This window comes from Strongylocentrotus purpuratus, unplaced genomic scaffold, assembly GCF_000002235.5.
Source record: "Strongylocentrotus purpuratus isolate Spur 01 unplaced genomic scaffold, Spur_5.0 spur5_scaffold_12, whole genome shotgun sequence".
Classification (NCBI taxonomy): domain Eukaryota; kingdom Metazoa; phylum Echinodermata; class Echinoidea; order Camarodonta; family Strongylocentrotidae; genus Strongylocentrotus; species Strongylocentrotus purpuratus.
This window is the reverse complement of record NW_022145597.1, coordinates 17,637,859-17,659,870: the sequence shown is the minus strand read 5'-3', so window position 1 is coordinate 17,659,870 and position 22,012 is coordinate 17,637,859. Positions and strand designations below refer to the sequence as shown.

At 40.2% G+C, this 22,012-nt stretch overlaps 1 protein-coding gene and 1 long non-coding RNA gene across 2 annotated transcripts; both read right to left on the bottom strand.

The window, feature by feature from the left end:
• Positions 1-1,308: 1,308 nt before the first annotated feature.
• LOC115922667 lies at positions 1,309-3,048 on the bottom strand. The gene is made up of 2 exons (XR_004063545.1): positions 2,489-3,048; positions 1,309-2,419 (listed from the first exon to the last, which is right to left on the bottom strand). It is a non-coding gene; the product is annotated as an uncharacterized LOC115922667 (long non-coding RNA).
• Positions 3,049-3,138: 90 nt separating this feature from the next.
• Positions 3,139-21,917, bottom strand: LOC115922666. The gene is made up of 10 exons (XM_030981968.1): positions 21,616-21,917; positions 18,351-18,599; positions 14,923-15,171; positions 13,334-13,573; positions 11,776-11,889; positions 9,546-9,673; positions 8,848-9,052; positions 7,230-7,373; positions 4,618-4,748; positions 3,139-3,432 (listed from the first exon to the last, which is right to left on the bottom strand). Exons 1-10 carry the CDS (start codon positions 21,812-21,814, stop codon positions 3,247-3,249), a joined length of 1,845 nt encoding a protein of 614 aa, XP_030837828.1. The 5' UTR covers positions 21,815-21,917; the 3' UTR covers positions 3,139-3,246.
• Between the last annotated feature and the right edge of the window lie 95 nt (positions 21,918-22,012).

Here is a 22,012-nt window from a genome sequence, read left to right as displayed (position 1 = left end):
ATTGATAACTGTTATAAAATATGAATAACAAAAAATGATTTATTAATTCTCATGTTAAGTTGTGAAAAACATTATTCAAGTCAACTGACCTTTGACCTTGACTTTAAGACCTGGCATTGGTGTCATATGATTTGTGATACTTGATAACCCTTGGGTTACAAGTTTCATGGAATTTGAACGAACACTTTTGAAATTATGCTAAAAATCTTGATGTTGATGCCACAACAAAGTCCAAGTTTGCAGACCTGAAATGAAACTGGACCTTGACCTTGACTCCTAAAAGGCTAATCACATAATTGGTGATCCTTGATAACCCTTATGTTCAAGTTTCATGGAATAGGGATGTACTATGAAATTATGCCAAAAATTCAAAATCTTAATGTTGATCAACAAAGTCTAACTTTGCAGACTGAAAATGACCTTTGACCTTGACTCTGTGACCTGAAATTCTCCTCACATGATTGGGAATACTTGATAAACCTTTGGTCCAAGTTTCATTGGATAAGAACTCATACTTTCAAAATAAATTCAAAAGCGGCGCCTATATGTCACGCTTCTTGCTACGCAGGCGATAAAAATATTTATAATTACATAATGATTTATCAACGGTTTACAAATTCTTTTTTTAAATGGGATTTCCTTTTACATCAGGTATAGCGCATGATGAAAACTCGTCGTTTAAAATTGAAACCCCCATTTGACTGTCACTACTCCCAGAGCTATCCCTAAAGTAAACACTAGCGCTATACAATGTAATCCCCCTGCCAAGACTTTGGCGGGGAGATAGAGAGGGAGAGAGAGATAGATAGAGGGAGAGAGGAAGGGAGAAAGAGTGCTAATTTTCACAATTAAAATTGTTGTTATATCACCAATTCTGGGTCATTTTGCTTCGTTCAAACTTTATTATGGTCTTCATCTAAATTATAAGTGACTTTTGGACATGAAAATATCTTAAAACCAGTAAAATATATGTTTCCTAATTCTCATTTCCTTTCAGGCAGAGCCCCAGTAAGAGTTTGTTTACACTATGCCATATCTGCCATAACTGCCATATCTCTCGTCACGCAGAGCTGCAAGGCTCTGTCTAAGTTTTAACGAGAGAAACGAAAGTGGGGTCGTGATACCCCGGCTGATTTACATTGGTTCCTGTGTTTTAGTGGTGGGGTATAGTTTTAACGAGAGCTTTTCGTTATGGTAAAAACCTTAATTTGCATTGAAATCATGATCATTCTTTTCATGTAATTTTTCACATACTTGTAAACTTCTGCTAGAACTAACTAAATGATACTTTCAATTGTCAGACGAACATTCTGGAGTAATTCAAAAATATGTATTTGTAGACAAAAATAGCAGACCCAATAACAATCAATATGAATACTTGTAATACAATAATAATATATGCTATCCCTTTTTTTTTTTTTTTTTACATATGATCAAAGCTAAGCAGGGTATAATAGTGAAACAAAGTAGCATACATTTCCTAAAATTAAAACTTTAAAACACCATCCCATTAGGAGGGAAGCTTACCTTTTTCCCCTGTAGCTACGCCAATTAAGGCTTATATTAATTGTACCAATTACCCCAAAAAATAATCTATAAACAGCTGGAAATATAAACCTCAAAAACAATTACGTAACATCGCGCACACAGAGCCCAAGTCGGACTTGGGCTTATAACCTTAAAGTGTACCAATCAACCCAAAAAGTAATCTAAGAACAGCTGGAAATAAACCTCAAAAACATCGTGCACAGAGCCCAAGGCAATCACCCAAAAAAGTAATCTATGAACAGCTGGAAATAAACCTAAAAAATTAAGGCTTTTAATAACCTTGAAATGTGCCAATCACCGAAAACAGTAATCTAAGAACAGCTGGAAATAAACCTCAAAAAACAATTACGTAACATCGCGCACAGAGCCCAAGGCGGACTTGGGCTTATAACATTAAAGTGTACCAATCACCCAAAAAAGTATCTATGAACAGCTGGAAATAAACCTCAAAAAACAATTACGTAACATCGCGCGCATCGAGCCCAATTAAGTCGGACTTGGGCTTATAACCTTAAAGTGTACCAATCACCCCAAAAAGTATCTATGAACAGCTGGAAATAAACCTCAAAAAACAATTACGTAACATCGCGCGCATCGAGCCCAATTAAGTCGGACTTGGGCTTATAACCTTAAAGTGTACCAATCATCCAACAAATTAATCTATGAACAGCTGAAAATAAACCCAAAAAATTAAGGCTTATAATAACCTTGAAATGTACCAATCACCCAAAACAGTAATCTATGAACAGCTGGAAATAAACCTCAAAAAACAATTACGTAACATCGCGCTCCGAGCCCAAGTCGGACTTGGGCTTATAACCTTAAAGTGCAATCACCCAAAAAAGTAATCTATGAACAGCTGGAAATAAACCTAAAAAATTGAGGCTTATAACCTTAAAGTGTACCAATCACCCCAAAAAAGTAACAGCTGGAAATAAACCTAAAAAAACAATTACGTAACATCGCGCACAGAGCCCAAGTTGGACTTGGGCTTTTAACCTTAAAGTGGACCAATTACCCAAAAAAAGTAATCTATGAACAGCTGTAAATAAACCTCAAAAAACAATTACGTAACATCGCGCGCATAGAGCCCAAGACGGATTTGGGCTTTTAACCTTAAAGTGGACCAATCACCCAAAAAAGTAATCTATGAACAGCTGGAAATAAACCCCAAAAAACGATTACGTAACATCGCGCGCACAGAGCCGAAGTTGGACTTGGGTTACGTACGAGCCCTATTTTTTGCATTAATTGATTAGTCCCATCACAAGTTGCTTTTACCTCACTTGCTAAAAAGGCACTTTTAAAATTCATGAATGATATTCTACACGGGTGCAGTTGTGAGTCGGTCAAAGGAGGTGCACTGCAAACCATCTTATTCCTTAATTGTTTCTTTGGTCTTATGTTTGACCTTATGTTTGATCTCGTTTTTGTTTTTATTATCATATATGCATGATTTATTGAATAAAGAACAGATTTATAATTTGTGTGTTTATTATAAGTTTTAGTTGGTAATTTTTAATCAGACAATGGTGCGCTTAGAAACACCAGTATCAAGCGCCTAATAAATGTTGTGTATTATTATTATTATTATTGAGTTAGTTGAGAATATATTTGTATGTATAGGCCTACACATGTAGTATCATGAGATGGAACTACAAGATACAGAACAACATATCTTTCAGTGATTGGTGCACTTTAATATCCCATAAATTCCGTCGTGAGAGTATTCCCGCGAGTCCCGCCCACATAGCCACGGTAAAGATTGTCGTCATGCCAGAAGACATCCCCCGGGCGCCCTGGACCTTGACGTCGTGCCCTCTGGTCTCCCGCTCTTCTAGAGGATAGATGCACATTAGTCTGGGGGTCCCTTTTCCTCTGTGCCTACAAATTGTGAGAAATAATAATAATAACTCATTGTTATGGCCATGATGTTGATATTATTAATACTACTATACATCTACTTCTACAACTACTTGTACTACTGCTGCTACTAATATTACTACTACTACTACTACTACTACTATTATGACTACTACTACTGATCCTACTACTATACTACTACTTCTACTACCAACAGTAATAATATTAGGGACTTTTAGATTGAGTGGACGAGAATGGCGTGAACGGCCACTGATCATGCGTGTCTATGGCAAGCCATTTTAACATTTATTCCTATTTCTTGATATCAAGAAATGATTTTCTGTTGTAAAGCAATGGTATTTCTTGACATCAAGAATTGAATACTTGATATCAAGAAATGATTTTCTGTTGTAAAGCAATGATAATTCTTGGTATCAAGAAATAGTAATAAATGTTAAAACGGCTTGTCATAGACAAGCATGATCAGTGGACGTTCACGCCGTTCTCGTCCACTCAATCTAAAAGTCCCTAATTTGTGTAATCGAAGTAGCTGCAGCAGCAGTAGTAAATAGTAGTCGAAATAGTAATAACAAAAACAACAAAAAGAATAAGAATAGCAATGATATACTAAAACAAAAGTTATATTAATAATAACAATATAAATAACAACAATCATAATGATAAAAGCTACAAATCTCATTTTTTTAATGTGCATCGCAGGGGATGCCCCAGTCTCCAAGAAATATAGTGCTCCGTCCATGCAGGAATTAAAGTTCGGTTTTTAGTTACCGTAGTGTAGGAAATAGACATCAGTGTAATTGTTGCCCGGGCATTTTGGGGGGCACGAAGATGAAACATATAGGGGACAAGACTTTCTTCTTGTTGTATTCTCAGCATCGCTCTCAAACGTGCTTATATTTTTGTGCATGAACAACTTTTGACATTAACCCATTTACAATCATTCATATCCATTCATTATAAAAAGCCATAGGATATAACGATTATCATGAGAAGTAATTAAAGTGAGTCGATATCTCACGTAAATATAGAAAAAATGATCAGGGTGTGTTTCATCAGCTTAAATTGATTTCGATATTGAGACCAATTTTATGGCTTATTAAAACCCCCCTAAACATAAAAATATTGGTTACATTTTTTTTGTTTCTGAAGCAAACTGCGCAGAATTCATTAATTGTGATTACTTACGAAATTGTTGTGGGTCATTCTCCTCGCAGCAATTATACAGCACAAAAACAGTATAGCCACGAGAACAGACGCTCCTACAGCCACCCCAGTTATGCCACCAACACCCAAGAAACTGCCCAGTGAAGTCAGCTCTGTGAATAAAATTACCGGTATTGGGAAATATTATCTTTTGAATGTAATATAATAGGGGCACAAGTGCTTTGTGAGCAATAGACTAAAATCTATATTCATCAAAAGCTTATCAATAATCTATCAATACATCTACACGAAGTAAACAAGAAGTTAAAATGTTTGCAAACAGTACACTTTCAAGTAAGCTCATGAAGCACTGGTCACAATACACTCCTTCCAGATAATAGACGTACTCCTCTTTCATTACTGAGTACAATTTATGGCCTATTTTAGATAATAATTATTTGCTCAATGGCTATGGTTATCCCCACCCAATAGAGGGTTTACCCATTGTGAAAGAGGGTTCGTTTTGGACTCCCGTCAGAATACTTCGGACCATTATCAGAGAGAACATTTGAGACAGGAAGAAACTTCGATCCTTGAGAGAGTAAACTCTCAGACATCAGACTTTCTCTAGACTTCAACGCATCAGTACATTGTATTTGTATATCTTCACGTCAAGTTTTACATGTATTTCATCGTGATAAATGGTATGCTGTACATTCAATTATATTCAATCAGTTTAATCTTGGCCATCACAAGAAGTGGGTTATTGATGTAGACAAATGCTCATGTACTCTTTACAACTCTTTTCATGTATGTTATTTCCAAAGAAGAAAAAAAGCCAGTCAGTCACTCAATAGTGTCTGACAGTGAAATCTAGCAAGTAAACGGGTTTCCTTGCATAATTTGATTATGAGGACACTGCTAACGTTTAAATTTCACAGATAGGACATACATGACATATTCATAATTCCTTCAAAGTTCTACAGAATTTGAGGTTGGCTGCAAAAGGGACATCTTTAAGTTATGAAACTGTGAATAATAAACTCTTTATGTTGTACAGCTCCCTCTCAAGGTCAAGATATTAATTAAGCTATAAAACAATGTTTCTTGAATAAAATCGGCCGATTTTCACAGAAACCTCATTCGGATTACGGAATATGGCATCAAAATGTTCCCACATATCATAAGGTGATGCTCAGGCTACAAGCCGATCGCCTGTCTGATTATCAAGATATTTATGATTGGAATTAGAAATTTCAAAAACCGTTTTCCCAACGTTTTTTTTAACACTAAAGTCTATTGGGGAAAATGAGTCTGGTAAAAACCGGTCACTCAAAGATTTTTACCTTTTTTAGGCACTTCATGATCATTTTGAAGCGCATTTTTTTAGGGTTTCAATATTACACCATCACATGCAGACACTGATAACACGTAGGGCCATGCATCTCAGATTTGTAAAACTGGAAACATTGTTAAACAATGCCTTTCAATAGGCTTGGTTTAGCTCTTGTACTGTTAGATCCTGCATGTTAAAAGTGCTAATCTACTATTCTAAACATTCCACTATGATCCCGCCCCCTCCCCCCCCCTCCTACTCAGCAGGCATGCAGGAAGCAGTTTGGGATGGGGGGGGGGGGAGGGGCAAACATTCCAGGGGCTCTCCTTCGTAATGAGTAGTAATGTAGTGGCGTAATGAGCGTGATGGGGCCGGGGGGGGGGGGGAGAAAAAATCTGCATCACCATCACTCTTGCATGTTACATGCAGGCTCGGCGCAACATTTTTCAAAGTCGAGTATTAACGATTAGGCAGAGCGTAGTGTAAATTTGATTGGGGTCCATGGGCTTTGCCCCGGCGGGGGTCAAGGGATCGAGCCCCCAGAAGCTCAGGGGTTTTAGGCATTTAATTACGGTCAGATGAGCATCCAGGGGCCCTCCTTAGGGCCCTAGATGGGGTCCAGGGGGGCAAAGCCCTTGGAAGCTCGGAGGTTTTAGGTATTTAATTGCAGTCACTGAGACGAGCATCCGGGGGGCCCGCCCCGCCTTTGGACCCATGGTGTAGTCTAGAGGGCGGAGCCCCCGGAAGCTCAGGGGTTTTAAGCATTTAATTACGGTCATGAGCATATTTTGATACCTAATTTGTGATACTGGCAGGTCACTCATTCTTTCTTTCTCTTTTTCTTTCTTTTTCTCTGTAACATACTTTTTAAAAATAGTGAGGGGGGGGGGGGGCTCAAGCCCCAGAGCCTCGCCGTTCTGGAGGCCCTGACATGAAGGCTTCTAAATAAGCATTTATTTTGCTTGACTGGGAATTTTTAATTTTCCAACAAAACGCATAAAAAGGAGTATATTTAAAGTTTTTTAAGGAAAAAAACCCGGAAAATCATGTCATTTCAGCAATATCTGTAAATCACTGGTATAGAAATAAACATTTGAATTTTATTTTGGAGGCAACTGCCCCCCCCCCCCCGGTAAGTATAAGTCAATATGGGCCAGATTTCGTTGCATGAAAATCACCCCTTTACCGGAAATTTGGGAACACAAATGCGGTCCCAGATCCCAGAGTGGAGGAAGGGGGGGGGGGGGGAGGGAGGGGCCGGCACTTTGAAATGTTGAAGTAATTAACTTTTGAGTTTTTAGAGCGTAGGTAATCTTACCGCATACTCTCGCGGGGCCAACCCCTGCAGGTGATCTATCCGTGTAGCCAAAATGACAGGTGCAGGTGTAGGACCCAACCATGTTGGTACAATTGGCATTCTCCGAGCAGTCATTGGTAGTCGTACTTGCACATTCATTGATGTCTAAAGAAGAACAGGAATAAATTATTGACGTTCAAGTTGAAATTCATTTATTTTCCAACAACAATAACGAATACGTATAAAGAAAAAGCTTTTTACGCCACATTGGTGTAAAATAGCATGAAACATGAGGACAAAAAGATAACAGTGGTGTCGACTTATTAAGCGTTTGGTTTCTATAACTGCTTTTTAGAGGAATCCATACCCAAGCCATCGGATGCCCACATATATACGTTCTCCACTCCCTGGGGAATTTTCAATGAATATTCAGGCCCCTTATTAGAGATAACTAGTCAACTGCAAAGACTTTAGCATCCTATCGCTTACCGGCTACAAATGTGTTTTTTTTTTAAATGGATGGAGTTAAGAAAATGCCTTGCCTACTTAAAGACTAGAGTGCCGTGCCGGGGATCGAACGCACAACCTTCGCATCTCCAGTCAAACGTTTCTACCACTCGGCCACGGCACCTCTATTTGCAGGTCATCCGACACTTTGTCCGGCGACAATTGCTACAGGCTTAATTTCTTTCATCAAAAGTATAGGTTTGGGTTTCAATTGGGTTTTAGGTTAGGTATAGGGCTATGCTTAGGTTTAGTTAATGTCGGGTCAAAGGTTGAATTTAGGGAGTCCGTTAGTGCAGCTACACGGTGGGCCAACTGTCGCAATTAAGCAGCATTTTTCTTACACCCCTATTGCCAATAATAATAACAATTATAGTACAGACATTTACAATGTGAATACAAAAATATGATAAACCGTTATATATTCCCATTTTTAAAGTCATAGTCTGTGTGATCTTGAGTTATAAATATTAGCTAATATTCTTTCTAAGGATATCTTATATATTTATGACTCTGCTGATGACTGAGCAGCAGCGTTTTCATAAAAACTTGTCAAAATTCCTCTTGTACCAATTTGAGCTAAAGCAATGAAAGTGGATCAAAAGCCCTCACACATAGTTATTTCATTTGGAAAACAATCGTGTTCTTCCCATTGATTTTGAGCCTTGGAATAGAATAGGTAATAATGTAAACTCAGAGTCAAGAACGGACCTATTTCCAAGCAAAACTTATGATATTATATTTCTTACGATGAAACGACCTTGGGAATATGCTATCTCTTTTTATGAAAATCAACTGTCTTTATCTTTGGTAGTTATCATCATGGCCATCTTATTCTTGCAATTCCTGGATCAATGAGATATGCAAGTAAAACTCTTTAAAGTAAAATTCTTTTAAAAGGATTGGAAGACAAAAGTAACATGTGCATAGCTGACCCACATTTGGTGCATCAGCCAAAACTTGGTAAAATGATATATGACAGCACTTTTTAAAAACCCTGGTGGCCAGACATCTGTGGAAAAACAATTATGAATAGGGACAAAAAACAAATTACTTCTTTTGATGAAATAGATATCAAGGTCACATTGATCTGGACTTTTAATATAGGCTACCAAAGTCTGCTGTAAATGCTTACCCGCGATGACAGTGTCGTCGGGAGCAAAGAATATGGTCGTTGGTCCTGCGGTAGCCGACCCCTCTTGAATAGCACTATCTATATCTTGTTCAAGTTGGGCCATCGTTGTAGACGGTTCGGTGATGGCTTCAGCTACGAATATCAGACTCCCTCTCTGAATTTCAATAACCGTAACTCCATAAATCGTATCAGTGTTTTGCATCATCTGTATAAGCACGCAAATAGGAAAGTGTGATTGATGAATCTTCGATAAGGTTTTGCGGTAGCAGATCTTGGCATTCGGGTAGCGCTGACGACATGGGAACTATCATGCATACATTCTAAAGAATAAAATGTTAAATCATACTTAGAAAGGGCTGGGGAGTGACCTTTAATGTTGAAACACTATAGAAGCTGCATCCAGCATAAAAAAGGGTTGAATCTACCTTTTTGAAAACATTGTCATCCCGGCCCTCTTTGAATTTTAGTGATTAGCGCAAAGGCTTGTTCAGAAATGGCGAAGTAAACACTGCGAAAACCCATTGCATTTATTTTACCTGTAAATGAAAGCTGTTTTACAGAGATACAGAAAAGTCAAGCGTATTATACTTTACGTCATCATGTCTGAACAAGCCTCAAAGCAGGAGAATGGATGAGAAAGAGAGAGAGAAAGAGAGAGAGAGAGACAGATCGGTACACGGATCAGAATTCAGACCTACCACGATAATGAAATCGTTAGCCTTTGCTTGGAATTCTGGAGAATTTGGGTCACTCAGGGCATCAGTGTATTCGTAATCAATACCGTTGAGCGTTAGGGCTCGCACTGAAATGCTGAATTTGTTTGCCTCTGTCAATATAAAACAAACAAATAAAAAATAAAAAAAGAAAAATCACGATTAAAAACGATCGCACAAAATATCAAACTATAAGTCAACCTTTTTAATCTTTTTCCTCATCATTTGAAACAGTGCAATGGCATATCACACAATCTGAACATGAAGGCAGTCAATATGATAGGTGTTGAAATGGCCCTTAAGTTGATCGATTTCTAGGAAGTAACAAATTAAGTTTTTTCGTCTACTCTAGTTCATTATTCCTATTTCTGATTTTATGATCTGGTTGAATCCATGACACATGCTCCGCCGACATTTACTCTGCAAAACATGACAATAATTGCTCCGTGACATTTGCTTGGCGTCATATGCTCCGTTGTCAAATGCTCCTCCGACAGTTACTCCACCGACAGTTGCTCCGACGACAATTACTCCGCCGATATTTGCTTCTACGACACTTGCTCTGCCGGCGATTGCTCCACCGAAAATTTCTCCGCCGACAATTGCTATGCACGAGGCGATAAATGCTCTGGTTACAAATGCTCCCCAAACAACACTTGCTCCTAGCTCAGACAGTTGCTCCTCTAACAATTGCTCCGACGACATTTGGTCCTCAAAAAAAAAAATTGTCCCGTGGAAGACAAATGAACTTTTGGATCAGAGAGCGATTTTATTGTCTTTAACGTTGTACTTTTGCAGAGGAGCAATTGTCGTAGTAGCATTTGTATTTCACGGGGCGGAGCAAATGTCGGCAGAGTAAGTGTCGTTTGAGGAGCATTTGTCACCGGTGTATTTATCTCTTCATGCGGAGAAATTGTAGAAGTAGTAGAAGTGGTGGTTATTTTACCTGACTGCTAAGAAAGCATAAATGCTTGTTAATTAGAGTCGTAGGAGCAAATAGTGGCGGAGCAATTGTCGTCGGAGCAACTGTCGACAAAGCGATTGTCGGTGGAGCATTTGACGTCAAAGCCAATGTCGCGGAGCAAATGTAGCCGAGCATTTGTCGCTTTTTGCAGAGTATTTGTCACCAGAGCATTTGTCGCCGGAGCATGTGTCGGGTTACTGATCTGGGTCACGTTGTATAAAACTTGCCATTGATGGTAACTTTACCCATTAATATAAACTTCAATAGAAACATTGATTGGATTGGCTGTTCAATGATATTGCCATGGTAGTAAACGATTTGTGCACTCTCGCAAACAATGCCTCCTGTTCATTCAAGCGTGAACACATACCACACAAAAATGGTACCAAATGATTTGGGATAAAACACTCTTTCATAAGATGTATAACAATTTACTGTTCATAGATGATTTTTAAAATAATTAGGTGTAAACTTTTTTTTGACTCACAGGGTATAGAGCGGAAATGAGGATTATGAAGGAACCTTTGCAAAAGCTAGGCTTGTTCTTTTCAGGTTCAAGAGGGCAACACAATAACATGTATATGAGTTACAAAATTGTTCAAATGAACTAACTACAATGTTAAGCAAATGTCAGTTTTTTATAATATGAATAGAGTGTATATCAAATATAGTGTATTAGGTCATATTCAGCAGACAGTTATAAATGTAAATTGATGAATTTTAATTTCGCAATCAAAGATCGAATATTAAATTCTTATAAATTGTGCTATTGCAAGAAATATAATCATATGTTCAAGTCGGAATGTTTTGCCTCTCATGTATGAGTGATCTTCAAATTTTAGAATTCAACACAGTATATATTCAGGCTTTCATATACCCACCTACCATATATATAATACCCCACTCAATCCATATATATATATATATATGTATATATATATTTGTTAAATCGCACTATTATCTGTCATGATTTGACGCTCATGACTTTTAGACATTATTACCACGGTCATTGCCAAGCCGCCAAAGTTACTAGCAAAGAAGCATATCAGGTACCCTTTTACACTTAAACGGAGAGTGGCAAAATTGACATCCTACTAAAGGACATCAGTGCCAGCCTGGGATTTGAACTCCGTACCTTGCAATCCACATGCTCTGTGACTTATCAACTAGACCACAACAGCTCTACGAAATGTCAAAATAAATATGAAATATCAAAAATTTCTTTTTATAAAACACGAACACAATAAATACCTGTGCAAACATCATTCAGTCGGATGAAGGCAGGCCTGCACCGGCATTCATTCTCCACACACGTTTCTGTGTCCCGGCAGGATATAAGCTGGCTAGTGGAGCATCCCAGAGGAGCTATGTCAAAGAGAATGTTAGGTCACAGAAAAATGTATTCATTTTTTCTTTAAAAATAAGTGCAGCATGCATGAATAAAGAGTACGCAGACCAGCTCATTATGTGCCACGCATAAAAATATCATTGCTACTACTACAACTCTGAGCCCACCAGAGTCAATTTCTTTCTTTCTATATAAGCATGTTTGAAGGAACTCCTCTTTTCTGGTGCTTCCATAGAAAGGAAACATGCATAGATGATAAGAAATTCTCAGTTTAAAACATAAAACGCGTATTTCTGATTAATTATCAAAAATGCAAATTAAATCATATCGGAATAAAATTAAAGTATCTCTCATAGTAGTGTATTTTCTAGAAGTCAATATAAGGGAGTCTTTTGAGAATATACAGTGCGTCCGAGAAAAAACGAAACCGAGAAGTATCGATGTTTTATCATAACTTAATCACAACTATAATTAATGAATGATACATATTTGGAAAGCTTAGAGTCTCCTCTTTCATGTGATGCTACTCAGATGATGCATATTTCACGCATGTGTGATTAAAAGCAATTTGAAGGAAGGAAACCAAAAAGACATTTGGCGGGCGGTATCTGAATTTCGAAGAAAAATTCACATTTCTAGAAAGTTGAGTTTCTGCCCTTTCATATGACACCTCAATCAGGAAAAATGAGCGAGGAATGACAAAGTTCTGTTTGTTTAAAGTAGTGCTTGCATTTCCATAATTTTATTAAACGAATTCGTTTTCACTGGCTGCCTGCCGTATCAATAAACGAAATTAACAAAAGACTTAACTCCGTTTCGTTGACAATCAGCCGTAGACGAGAGTTTTCATGCATGGTTGATTGTCAACGAAACGGAGTTAAGTCTTTTGTCAAATCTGCTTTTTGCTACGGCAGGCACCCAGTGAAAACGAATTCGTTTGTTAAAATTCTGAAAATGTAAGGGCTACTTTAAGCAAACAGAACTTTGTTATTCCTCGCTCATTTTTCCTGATTGAGGTGTCATATGAAAGGGCAGAAACTCAACTTCCTAGAAATGTGAATTTTTCTTCGAAATTCAGATACCGCCCGCCAAATGTCTTTTTGGTTTCCTTCCTTCATATTGCTTTTAATCACTCATGCGTAAAATATGCATCATCTGAGTAGCATCAACTGAAAGAGGAGACTCTAAGCTTTCCAAATATGTATCATTCATTAATTATGGTTGTGATTAAGTTATGATAAACCATCGATACTTCTCGGTTTCGTTTTTTCTGGGACGCACTGTATATAAATTCCACGGGTTTGGAGACTATAATTATGTTATGTAATAGTGAGAGTAGTTTCTTTTCTTGTTCGGAAATCTTTCAGGAGGGACAAATTGTGCCTCCTTAGAATGCGCTAGAGGCCTCAAGTTGATTTCATTGATAAGTCTGTGCTATCGTGTTAGAACTAAACCACTTACCCATGACTGATATAACAAAGGTGCATGTTGCCGTGTTCCCACTCGGGTCTTGAGCCGCGTAAGTGACTATGTTCTGACCGACGGGAAACACATCTCCGCTACGACTCGGGGTCAGGGTCATACTGTTGGAATTATCGGATGCAGTGGGCTCCGCCCAAATCGCCGTGGCCGTTTCTGATCCGAGCTCTGTCGTTAAAGTCTGAGAGCTCGGGCAGTCAGTGATAATCGGGGCTTCATGGTCTGCAAACATAAGGAACACAATATTTTTTTCAATATATGTCACAATTTTCTTTTGTTTAATTTAATTTAGTTTTATTTATTTAATTTGTTTTTAGGGAATAAGCTCTAAAAAATGGTATGTTAATAAATTATCATTAGGATTCATTTTACGTGGTATGTTAATAAACCGTCATGCGAGGTTGCAGTCTACATTCAATTGTGTCAGGGTTACTGGTGAGTTGCAGGCGTTTGTGGTCTCATAAGATCTGTATCTTCATTTTAGGGACCACTCGCAAAACGAGGACGTCCTTGGTTCGAGAACCATGTGAAATTGTTAAAAATTTCATATAGGGGGACGTTTATTTAGGTGCTCTATTTGCATGGAGAAAGTAGGTCCTCGGTTATGTGGTAATTAAATTTCCAGATCTTTCTCGGGGTGTTTTATTTCTACACAATCTTGTGTCCTTGAATATGTCATATCTTACTGACGTGTACTGGCTATTATGAGCCCTTGATTTACAAAAGAAACGTGTGAAACGGTTACAGATAAGTTTTCAGAGAAGTTTGTGAGGTCTTGCATATCCCTGATAGCATTACGAAAGGCTCTCGTACTACTATAACACAGGAACCAATTTAAATCAGGCGGGGTATCACGACCCCACTTTTGTTTCTCTCGTTAAAACTTTGACAGAGCCTTGCAGCTCTTCGCATCTGTACTCTTCATCATCTTACGTAATAGTGTAAACATACTTTTAGGAGTAGTGAAAGTCAAATGGGGGTTTCAATTTTAAACAACGAGTTTTCGTCATGAGGGGCTTTAATGGGAACACTTTAGTATACGTACGTTCTCAGGTACAATCCTTCCTCATGCAGTGCTTGTATCCTGAATCTCATATTTTTGTAGATAATTATGCATTATCTCATCTTTAGCTTGTACCATTTTCTATCATTATTTTTAAAACAAATACCTCAATGAGCTATACATCAAAGTATTACTTTTTCTTCTTCATAATTACCCCCACCATAATACTAGCACTGTACCCTTTGCAGTACGTTCTTTTGTTTCCACATTATACTAATGTTATTTTCAATCATTGAAGGTATAATTATGACTCTCGTTATAGTTATCATTTTTCCTGTAGATTATGCACAATTGAACATTACGTTGCGACGCATGACTGATAAACAATACCATATTTTATCCTTCAATAAGGTAAACTCACATACATGTATGTCCCATTTGGCCCACGTGAAATAAATAGGTACCTGGCAATGCTGGGGTAACAATAATTGCAGGGACCCCAGGAAACATACTGATGATCGAGGCTACCGCGATAAAATGAAGACTATATATTATTACAAATACTTACCACTGACAACTATGGCAAACATGCATGTGGCTGTATTGCCTTGAGCATCAACTGCTGTGTAAGACAGAGAGGTGATTCCAATTGGAAAGTTGCCTGGATTGGTTCCCTCTCCATTGAATGTCTGTGTAAAGTCATTAGAGTTATCTGTCACACGGGGTTCTACCCAGGAAACCATTGCAAAGTCCTGGTTAAGTTCTGTGCTCACAGACTGTGTGGATGGACACTGGTCTATCACAGGCTCTTCGGTGTCTGTAAAGATTAAAATGATATAATATTATAATAATTTTTCAAAGAATCATCAGAGAAATGGACTGTTGGTTATCTTTCTTATAGCTTAATTAGTTCTAAGGAGAACTATGGCGCCGGTTCTAGAGGATATGTGGTAGGAGCTATAGTGGCTCGACGTTTCGAACAGGTTGACTATCCGTTGTCAGGAGTGGGAATAGCTGGCGTGCGTGAGCTTAAGTCACCGGGTTGCAGACGTGGGGGTACTATACATGACCGTGTGGACTTGAGTCACCGGGTACGTGTGGACTTGGGTGAGCTGCTTGTCCGTCTAGGCTGGATCGAGTCTCCGGGTTGTGGACTTGGGGGCACTCCGAATCTATCCGGCCGGCTACCGTAAAGATCCTACGGGCGCCGGGACAGTTTTTGAAGCCGTACGGGCGCCGTGGTGCTGAGTCGGCTGCTCCCAATTCTCCCGGCGTTTTTATCCGACCGTTAGGTCGTAGAGAGCCCGTGAAGTGCCCGCAGGGCACCTTACGGGTCCCGTGCGGGCTCCGGACGGTGTCCGGACGGGCCCCTCACGATTTTGGGGGGTCAATTCTCATGAAAAATCTTTACGGGAACCTTGAGGTGCGGATTTCAGAGGACACATAGTTCAGTGCACCGCACGGGACCCGGCCGGGCGCCTTAAGGACCCCGGCCGGTCCCCGGCAGGGCACCTTGAGGACCCCGGCCGGGTCCCGGCAGGGCACCTTCCGGGAGCCACGGGTGCACCTGCTCATCGGACGGAGCACGTAGCTTACCGGCCGGCATCCTTACGGGCGCCTTGCATTTCACTCGACCAATTTTCACCGGGCACCTCCCGGGCGCCGCAGAATATGTGACCACACATGCCGTAGAAAAGAAAATCGGAAGGTTCCCGTACGGTCTCTAAATCCACGGCAAGCCGCCGGGTATGGAAAATCGTACGGGGCCCGGTTTATATGTGACCTAGGCATTAGATGGCGTTGTGGTGTCGTCGAGACGCTGTGTGTGTACCCGATGTAGGCGGCGTTGTAGTCTGCTGTGCATTGTTTCTGTGAGGCTGGTGGCTGCTTTGTGGATTCGGCGGGTGGTGGTGGTTGGTGTACGGGTGTCTGTGGCTGGGGTGTAGGCGCTGGTGGTGGTGGTGGAGGCGTGTCCGTTCACTTGTTGATGAGTGGTTTCCAGATGTTGTTGATGTAATTTGTTTTAATATATTTATATTCATATACCAATTTTATATTTATACTGGGGTCTAATCTTTGTATCTGTATAATAGAATCACTACATTTTCTGTACCGAAGTTAAAAATCTGTGTTTAACCATTTATTTGTAATTGTTTAAATGACTCAAATTATCTTCCGTGGCCAATGTTGCAGTTGTCTCCTCTTCCGCTACCACTTCTACTTTCCCACCTCCTTTCTTCATCTCGCCCTTATCCTTCCTTCTCAATCCTCTTCTCCCTCTCTCTCCTTTTGCTTTTGCTTCTTCTAATGGTTCTCTTTTGTTATAGTCTGGTTGAAATGTTATAACCTAGCTAGAGTAATTTTTTTTAATTCATACAATTGTTCATATAAGTATAGATTTTCTTCATAACGTCGCCTATATCATTAGTAGTTTGTATAATGTGTAATGCTTGAATATTGATATCGATACATTATGATAGTGTTACTATTCGCACTACCCTCTGTCTATCATGTTACTATCCTTACTTGAATCTTCTTCTTCTTCTTCCTCCTTCTCTTCTCCTTCCTCTTCATTCTCTTCTTAATCTTACCATCCTCTTTTCTTTGCTTTCTTTACTCTACACCACCTTCATGTTCTTCTTCACTTCTCTTTATCTTCTTTTTATATAAAATGACTTAGGGAGATTAAATAATAAGAAATAAGCATTTTAAAGTTAATTTTTTTTTTAAACAATCTACTCATTCAACTCCAGTTCATTAATTTGAGGTTATTTAATACAAATGTTTTTATTTACTGTATTTTACATTTGTAAAACATTGCCCAATTCGGCCTTGTAGGCCGCGATGCATTGTTGTTCTTTTATTCTCAATAAAACCATTATCAATCTATCTTTCTATCTATCTATGTATAAACCCGAGTCTTGGGGCACGGTGTTGTGGCAGTGAATTTCGATGGCTTCTCGGATTCGGCGTGTGTGCCAGTGCTTCGATCGATCATTATGGAGATGAGATGACTGATGTTGTTTGGGCCTGTTTGACGATGGTGGACTTATTCCAATTGCTGAGTATGAAGCTGGTTTTGTGCTCCTTGAGTCTTGTTTCCAGATTTCTCCCAGTTTCAACAATGTAGACTTTTCCACGTTTGTATTTTGTAGACTCCAGCTTTCTTTTGGTTTGGATTCATGCTTGTCTTTGTGGGTGTGATTGGGGTTTGTTGGAGGAACTAGCTGTGCCGAACTTGGATGTCTGCTGCGTGAAGGATCCGTTGAATCTTGTTAGAGGCTTGGCCGATACAGGGTAAAACAACAGTTTGTTTCTGGGGTGTAGCTACGGGTTGGTTCTCTTCATGGCTGGTGTTGGTTGCGGGCTTGCTGGCTGGTGTCCTAGCAGGACTTGATCTTATGTCTTGGGTATGTGTTGATGGTAGTTAGAGTTGAGTTGATGGGCTCGGCGTATGAGGGTGTTAAGGACTAATATTGCAGTTCAGCTGGATGGTGGAAGGATCTGTAGTGAAGATATCTATCCGTGCATGAGCTTGGTGAGCAGGCTTGCCGGATGGCAATTTGGTAACGCGGACGTCTAGGAAGGGGATGCTGTTGTTTTGCTATTCCCCACTCCTGACGACGGATAGTCAACCTCTTAGAAACATTGAGCCACTCCTACTACCCATCCTCTCCAAGCGGCGCTAGCGTTCTCATTAGAACTATAAGCTATAAACCAACAGTCTTTTCAAGACTGCACCAACAGTCCTTTTCAGGACTATACACACACTCAAGAAAGAAAGATTACAAAGAGCCCTAGCTTTTCAGGGTTACTCCCCAATCCTTCCCCTCTCCCCGATGGTGCAACCCCAAGCCTGTCTTTCTACATTACCATGCAAGTCGATACTTATGAGCAGCAATAATAATAGTATTAATATTTAAAATAATAATGATAACAGAATATTTGAAAGCGTGCATGCAACAAAATACATGTACATTTACAAGATCAACCTACCACTGACTACTATCTCGAACATGCAAGTAGCTCTATTTCCGGCAGCATCAACAGCTGTGTATGAAAGAGAGGTTATTCCCAGTGAAAAGTCGCCTGCATTGGTCCCCTCTCCATTAAATGTCAACGTAACACTATAAGAGTTATCTGACACTGTTGGTTCAGTCCAAGACACTGTAGCGAAATTCTGACCGGGCTGCATGGGAACGGACTTGGACAATGGACAGCCAACTATAACTGGTTCCTCAGTATCTGTAAAGAAAACAATTGCATAAAAACAATTATAATATAAATAATAACATTAACTGTTATGATGATTATGATGATGACTTAAGGTTAATATAATGATAATAATAATAATGATAATATCAATGTGATCCCTGCAAAAGAATAATTTTGTAGAAATTTGTACCCCCCTTTTTTATATACTTATATCAATACTGTATCTTTTACTTTGGGTAGAGACTCTATGTCTCTGATAGAAAGCTACTGTAAGTACAGTATCGATCAGTCAGTATATTATGTAATCGAAGTGGGAAAGCATTTGCCCCCTTTCCAGCTTAGAGGACACACAAACCCCGCTGAAAGAATGGAAGAGTCCAGGATACCATGTGAGGAGGGACTAAATGAGTGATTGTAATGCCCATGTGCCATATTCCACATCTTGACACTATAGCATCACAACCATCTATTGTTTCTCCTCGTGTTCTTTTATTTTAGCACCCTATACCACTATAAGGGGGCGTTACATTTCTGGAGGCACTGCCCGGATGACGTATCCATGAGTGAAGACTACCAGCCAGCAGCCTAACTCTAGGATCCTTCATCCACCATAAACGAATCGGAACTACGACTTGCAACGTTTGACTCTAAGCATAAGGGAATCTTTTGACGCTTGACCCACCGCAGACATGGCTGGTTTGGAGGATCTGGCGGCCGATGTACTCGCCCGGTTGAACGCGGGTACGGAAGACGAGCTCCTTAAAGTTGCGGAGGTTCTAGAGAGGCCAGGGGGTGACGTTAGCAAGGCAAAGTCGAAGGGACGTGTTGGGCTTCTTCGAATGCTGCAGCGGTATCTGGCCAGCGAGGAAGTGGAGGAGCTGGAAGATGAAGGTAAGGCAGTATGGGGTAAGGTGACGGAGGTACTGGTTGGGAAGGTTGGGAATGTCCAAGGGAAAAGGGTTGAACAGGACGCTGATGTGAAGGAGGCTATTCAAGTACCCCAAAGCGTGACAGCAGCCGAGCCAGATGACGTTGCACCTTCCATCCCCATCTCCAACGTGGCATTCCGGAAGGAGTTTAGAATTGTAGGACAAATCGGAGAACCCCAGCAGAAGGACAAGCTGTCTTTCTCCAGCCTCGCCCGCCAGATAGATAGTGGGATTCGCAAGAAATATGCCGAAGAAGAGGTGGTGGAGCAGGTGATTCGTGCCATTAGTCCTGGGCTACGGATCCGGAGCTACCTCGAAGGAAGGGCTGGCCTCGACTTGCCCACTCTTCGAAAGATCATAAGGGCACACTACAGGGAAAAGGATGCTACGGCACTTTTCCATGAGCTCTCAACTGCCGCTCAAGGACCCCGTTAGTCAGAACATGACTTTATCCTACGATCAATGGACTTGAAGCAGAAGGTGCTCTTTGCCTGTCAGGAAGCTGGGTCTGGCGTGAGATACAATGATAATCAAGTGCAGACGATGTTCCTTCATGCCGTATCCACAGGCCTTCAAAATGACACCATCCGTCATGAATTGAAGCCATACCTCACAGAAACAGGGTCCGATGAAGAGGTCTTAGTAGCACTTACTACTATTGTAGGGCACGAGATAGAGAGGCAAAATAAGTTGAAAACCAAGACGAGGCCAAGTGGCATTAATGAGATTTCTGCCTCTGGGGATCAACCTGCACCGCCACTAGAGAACCCAAAGAAGAAAACGGCAAACAACGAGGGTTCAAAAATGCCCGATTGGAATGAGATGCAGACAGCCATCCGCTCCATTGTCATGACTGAAATGAAGAACTTGGCATCCCAACACCCACCCTCTTCTACCCAAGGGCGCTCTGTTTTTATTTACTGTATTTTACATTTGTAAAACATTGTCCAATTCGGCATTGTAGGCCGCGATGCATTGTTGTTCTTTTATTCTCAATAAAACCATTATCAATCTATCTTTCTATCTATCTATGTATAAACCCGAGTCTTGGGGCACGGTGTTGTGGCAGTGAATTTCGATGGCTTCTCGGATTCGGCGTGTGTGCCAGTGCTTCGATCGATCATTATGGAGATGAGATGACTGATGTTGTTTGGGCCTGTTTGACGATGGTGGACTTATTCCAATTGCTGAGTATGAAGCTGGTTTTGTGCTCCTTGAGTCTTGTTTCCAGATTTCTCCCAGTTTCAACAATGTAGACTTTTCCACGTTTGTATTTTGTAGACTCCAGCTTTCTTTTGGTTTGGATTCATGCTTGTCTTTGTGGGTGTGATTGGGGTTTGTTGGAGGAACTGTGCCGAACTTGGATGTCTGCTGCTTGAAGGATCCGTTGAATCTTGTTAGAGGCTTGGCCGATACAGGGTAAAACAACAGTTTGTTTCTGGGGTGTAGCTACGGGTTGGTTCTCTTCATGGCTGGTGTTGGTTGCGGGCTTGCTGGCTGGTGTCCTAGCAGGACTTGATCTTATGTCTTGGGTATGTGTTGATGGTAGTTAGAGTTGAGTTGATGGGCTCGGCGTATGAGGGTGTTAAGGACTAATATTGCAGTTCAGCTGGATGGTGGAAGGATCTGTAGTGAAGATATCTATCCGTGCATGAGCTTGGTGAGCAGGCTTGCCGGATGGCAATTTGGTAACGCGGACGTCTAGGAAGGGGATGCTGTTGTTTTGCTATTCCCCACTCCTGACGACGGATAGTCAACCTCTTAGAAACATTGAGCCACTCCTACTACCCATCCTCTCCAAGCGGCGCTAGCGTTCTCATTAGAACTATAAGCTATAAACCAACAGTCTTTTCAAGACTGCACCAACAGTCCTTTTCAGGACTATACACACACTCAAGAAAGAAAGATTACAAAGAGCCCTAGCTTTTCAGGGTTACTCCCCAATCCTTCCCCTCTCCCCGATGGTGCAACCCAAGCCTGTCTTTCTACATTACCATGCAAGTCGATACTTATGAGCAGCAATAATAATAGTATTAATATTTAAAATAATAATGATAACAGAATATTTGAAAGCGTGCATGCAACAAAATACATGTACATTTACAAGATCAACCTACCACTGACTACTATCTCGAACATGCAAGTAGCTCTATTTCCGGCAGCATCAACAGCTGTGTATGAAAGAGAGGTTATTCCCAGTGAAAAGTCGCCTGCATTGGTCCCCTCTCCATTAAATGTCAACGTAACACTATAAGAGTTATCTGACACTGTTGGTTCAGTCCAAGACACTGTAGCGAAATTCTGACCGGGCTGCATGGGAACGGCCTTGGACAATGGACAGCCAACTATAACTGGTTCCTCAGTATCTGTAAAGAAAACAATTGCATAAAAACAATTATAATATAAATAATAACATTAACTGTTATGATGATTTCGATGATGACTTAAGGTTAATATAATGATAATAATAATAATGATAATATCAATGTGATCCCTGCAAAAGAATAATTTTGT

What these genes read in the sequence shown, in the direction of transcription:
- LOC115922666 (XM_030981968.1), bottom strand. Translation starts at nt 21,814, where the DNA reads ATGCAGCCCGGTCAGAATTTCGCTACAGTGTCTTGGACTGAACCAACA. An exon ending in CTAACGATTTCATTATCGTG is followed by an intron (nt 9,053 to 9,545) that starts GTAGGTCTGAAT and finishes GTGCTTATACAG; the next exon opens with ATGATGCAAAACACTGATAC. An exon ending in GAATGACCCACAACAATTTC is followed by an intron (nt 3,433 to 4,617) that starts GTAAGTAATCAC and finishes CACAATTTGTAG; the next exon opens with GCACAGAGGAAAAGGGACCC.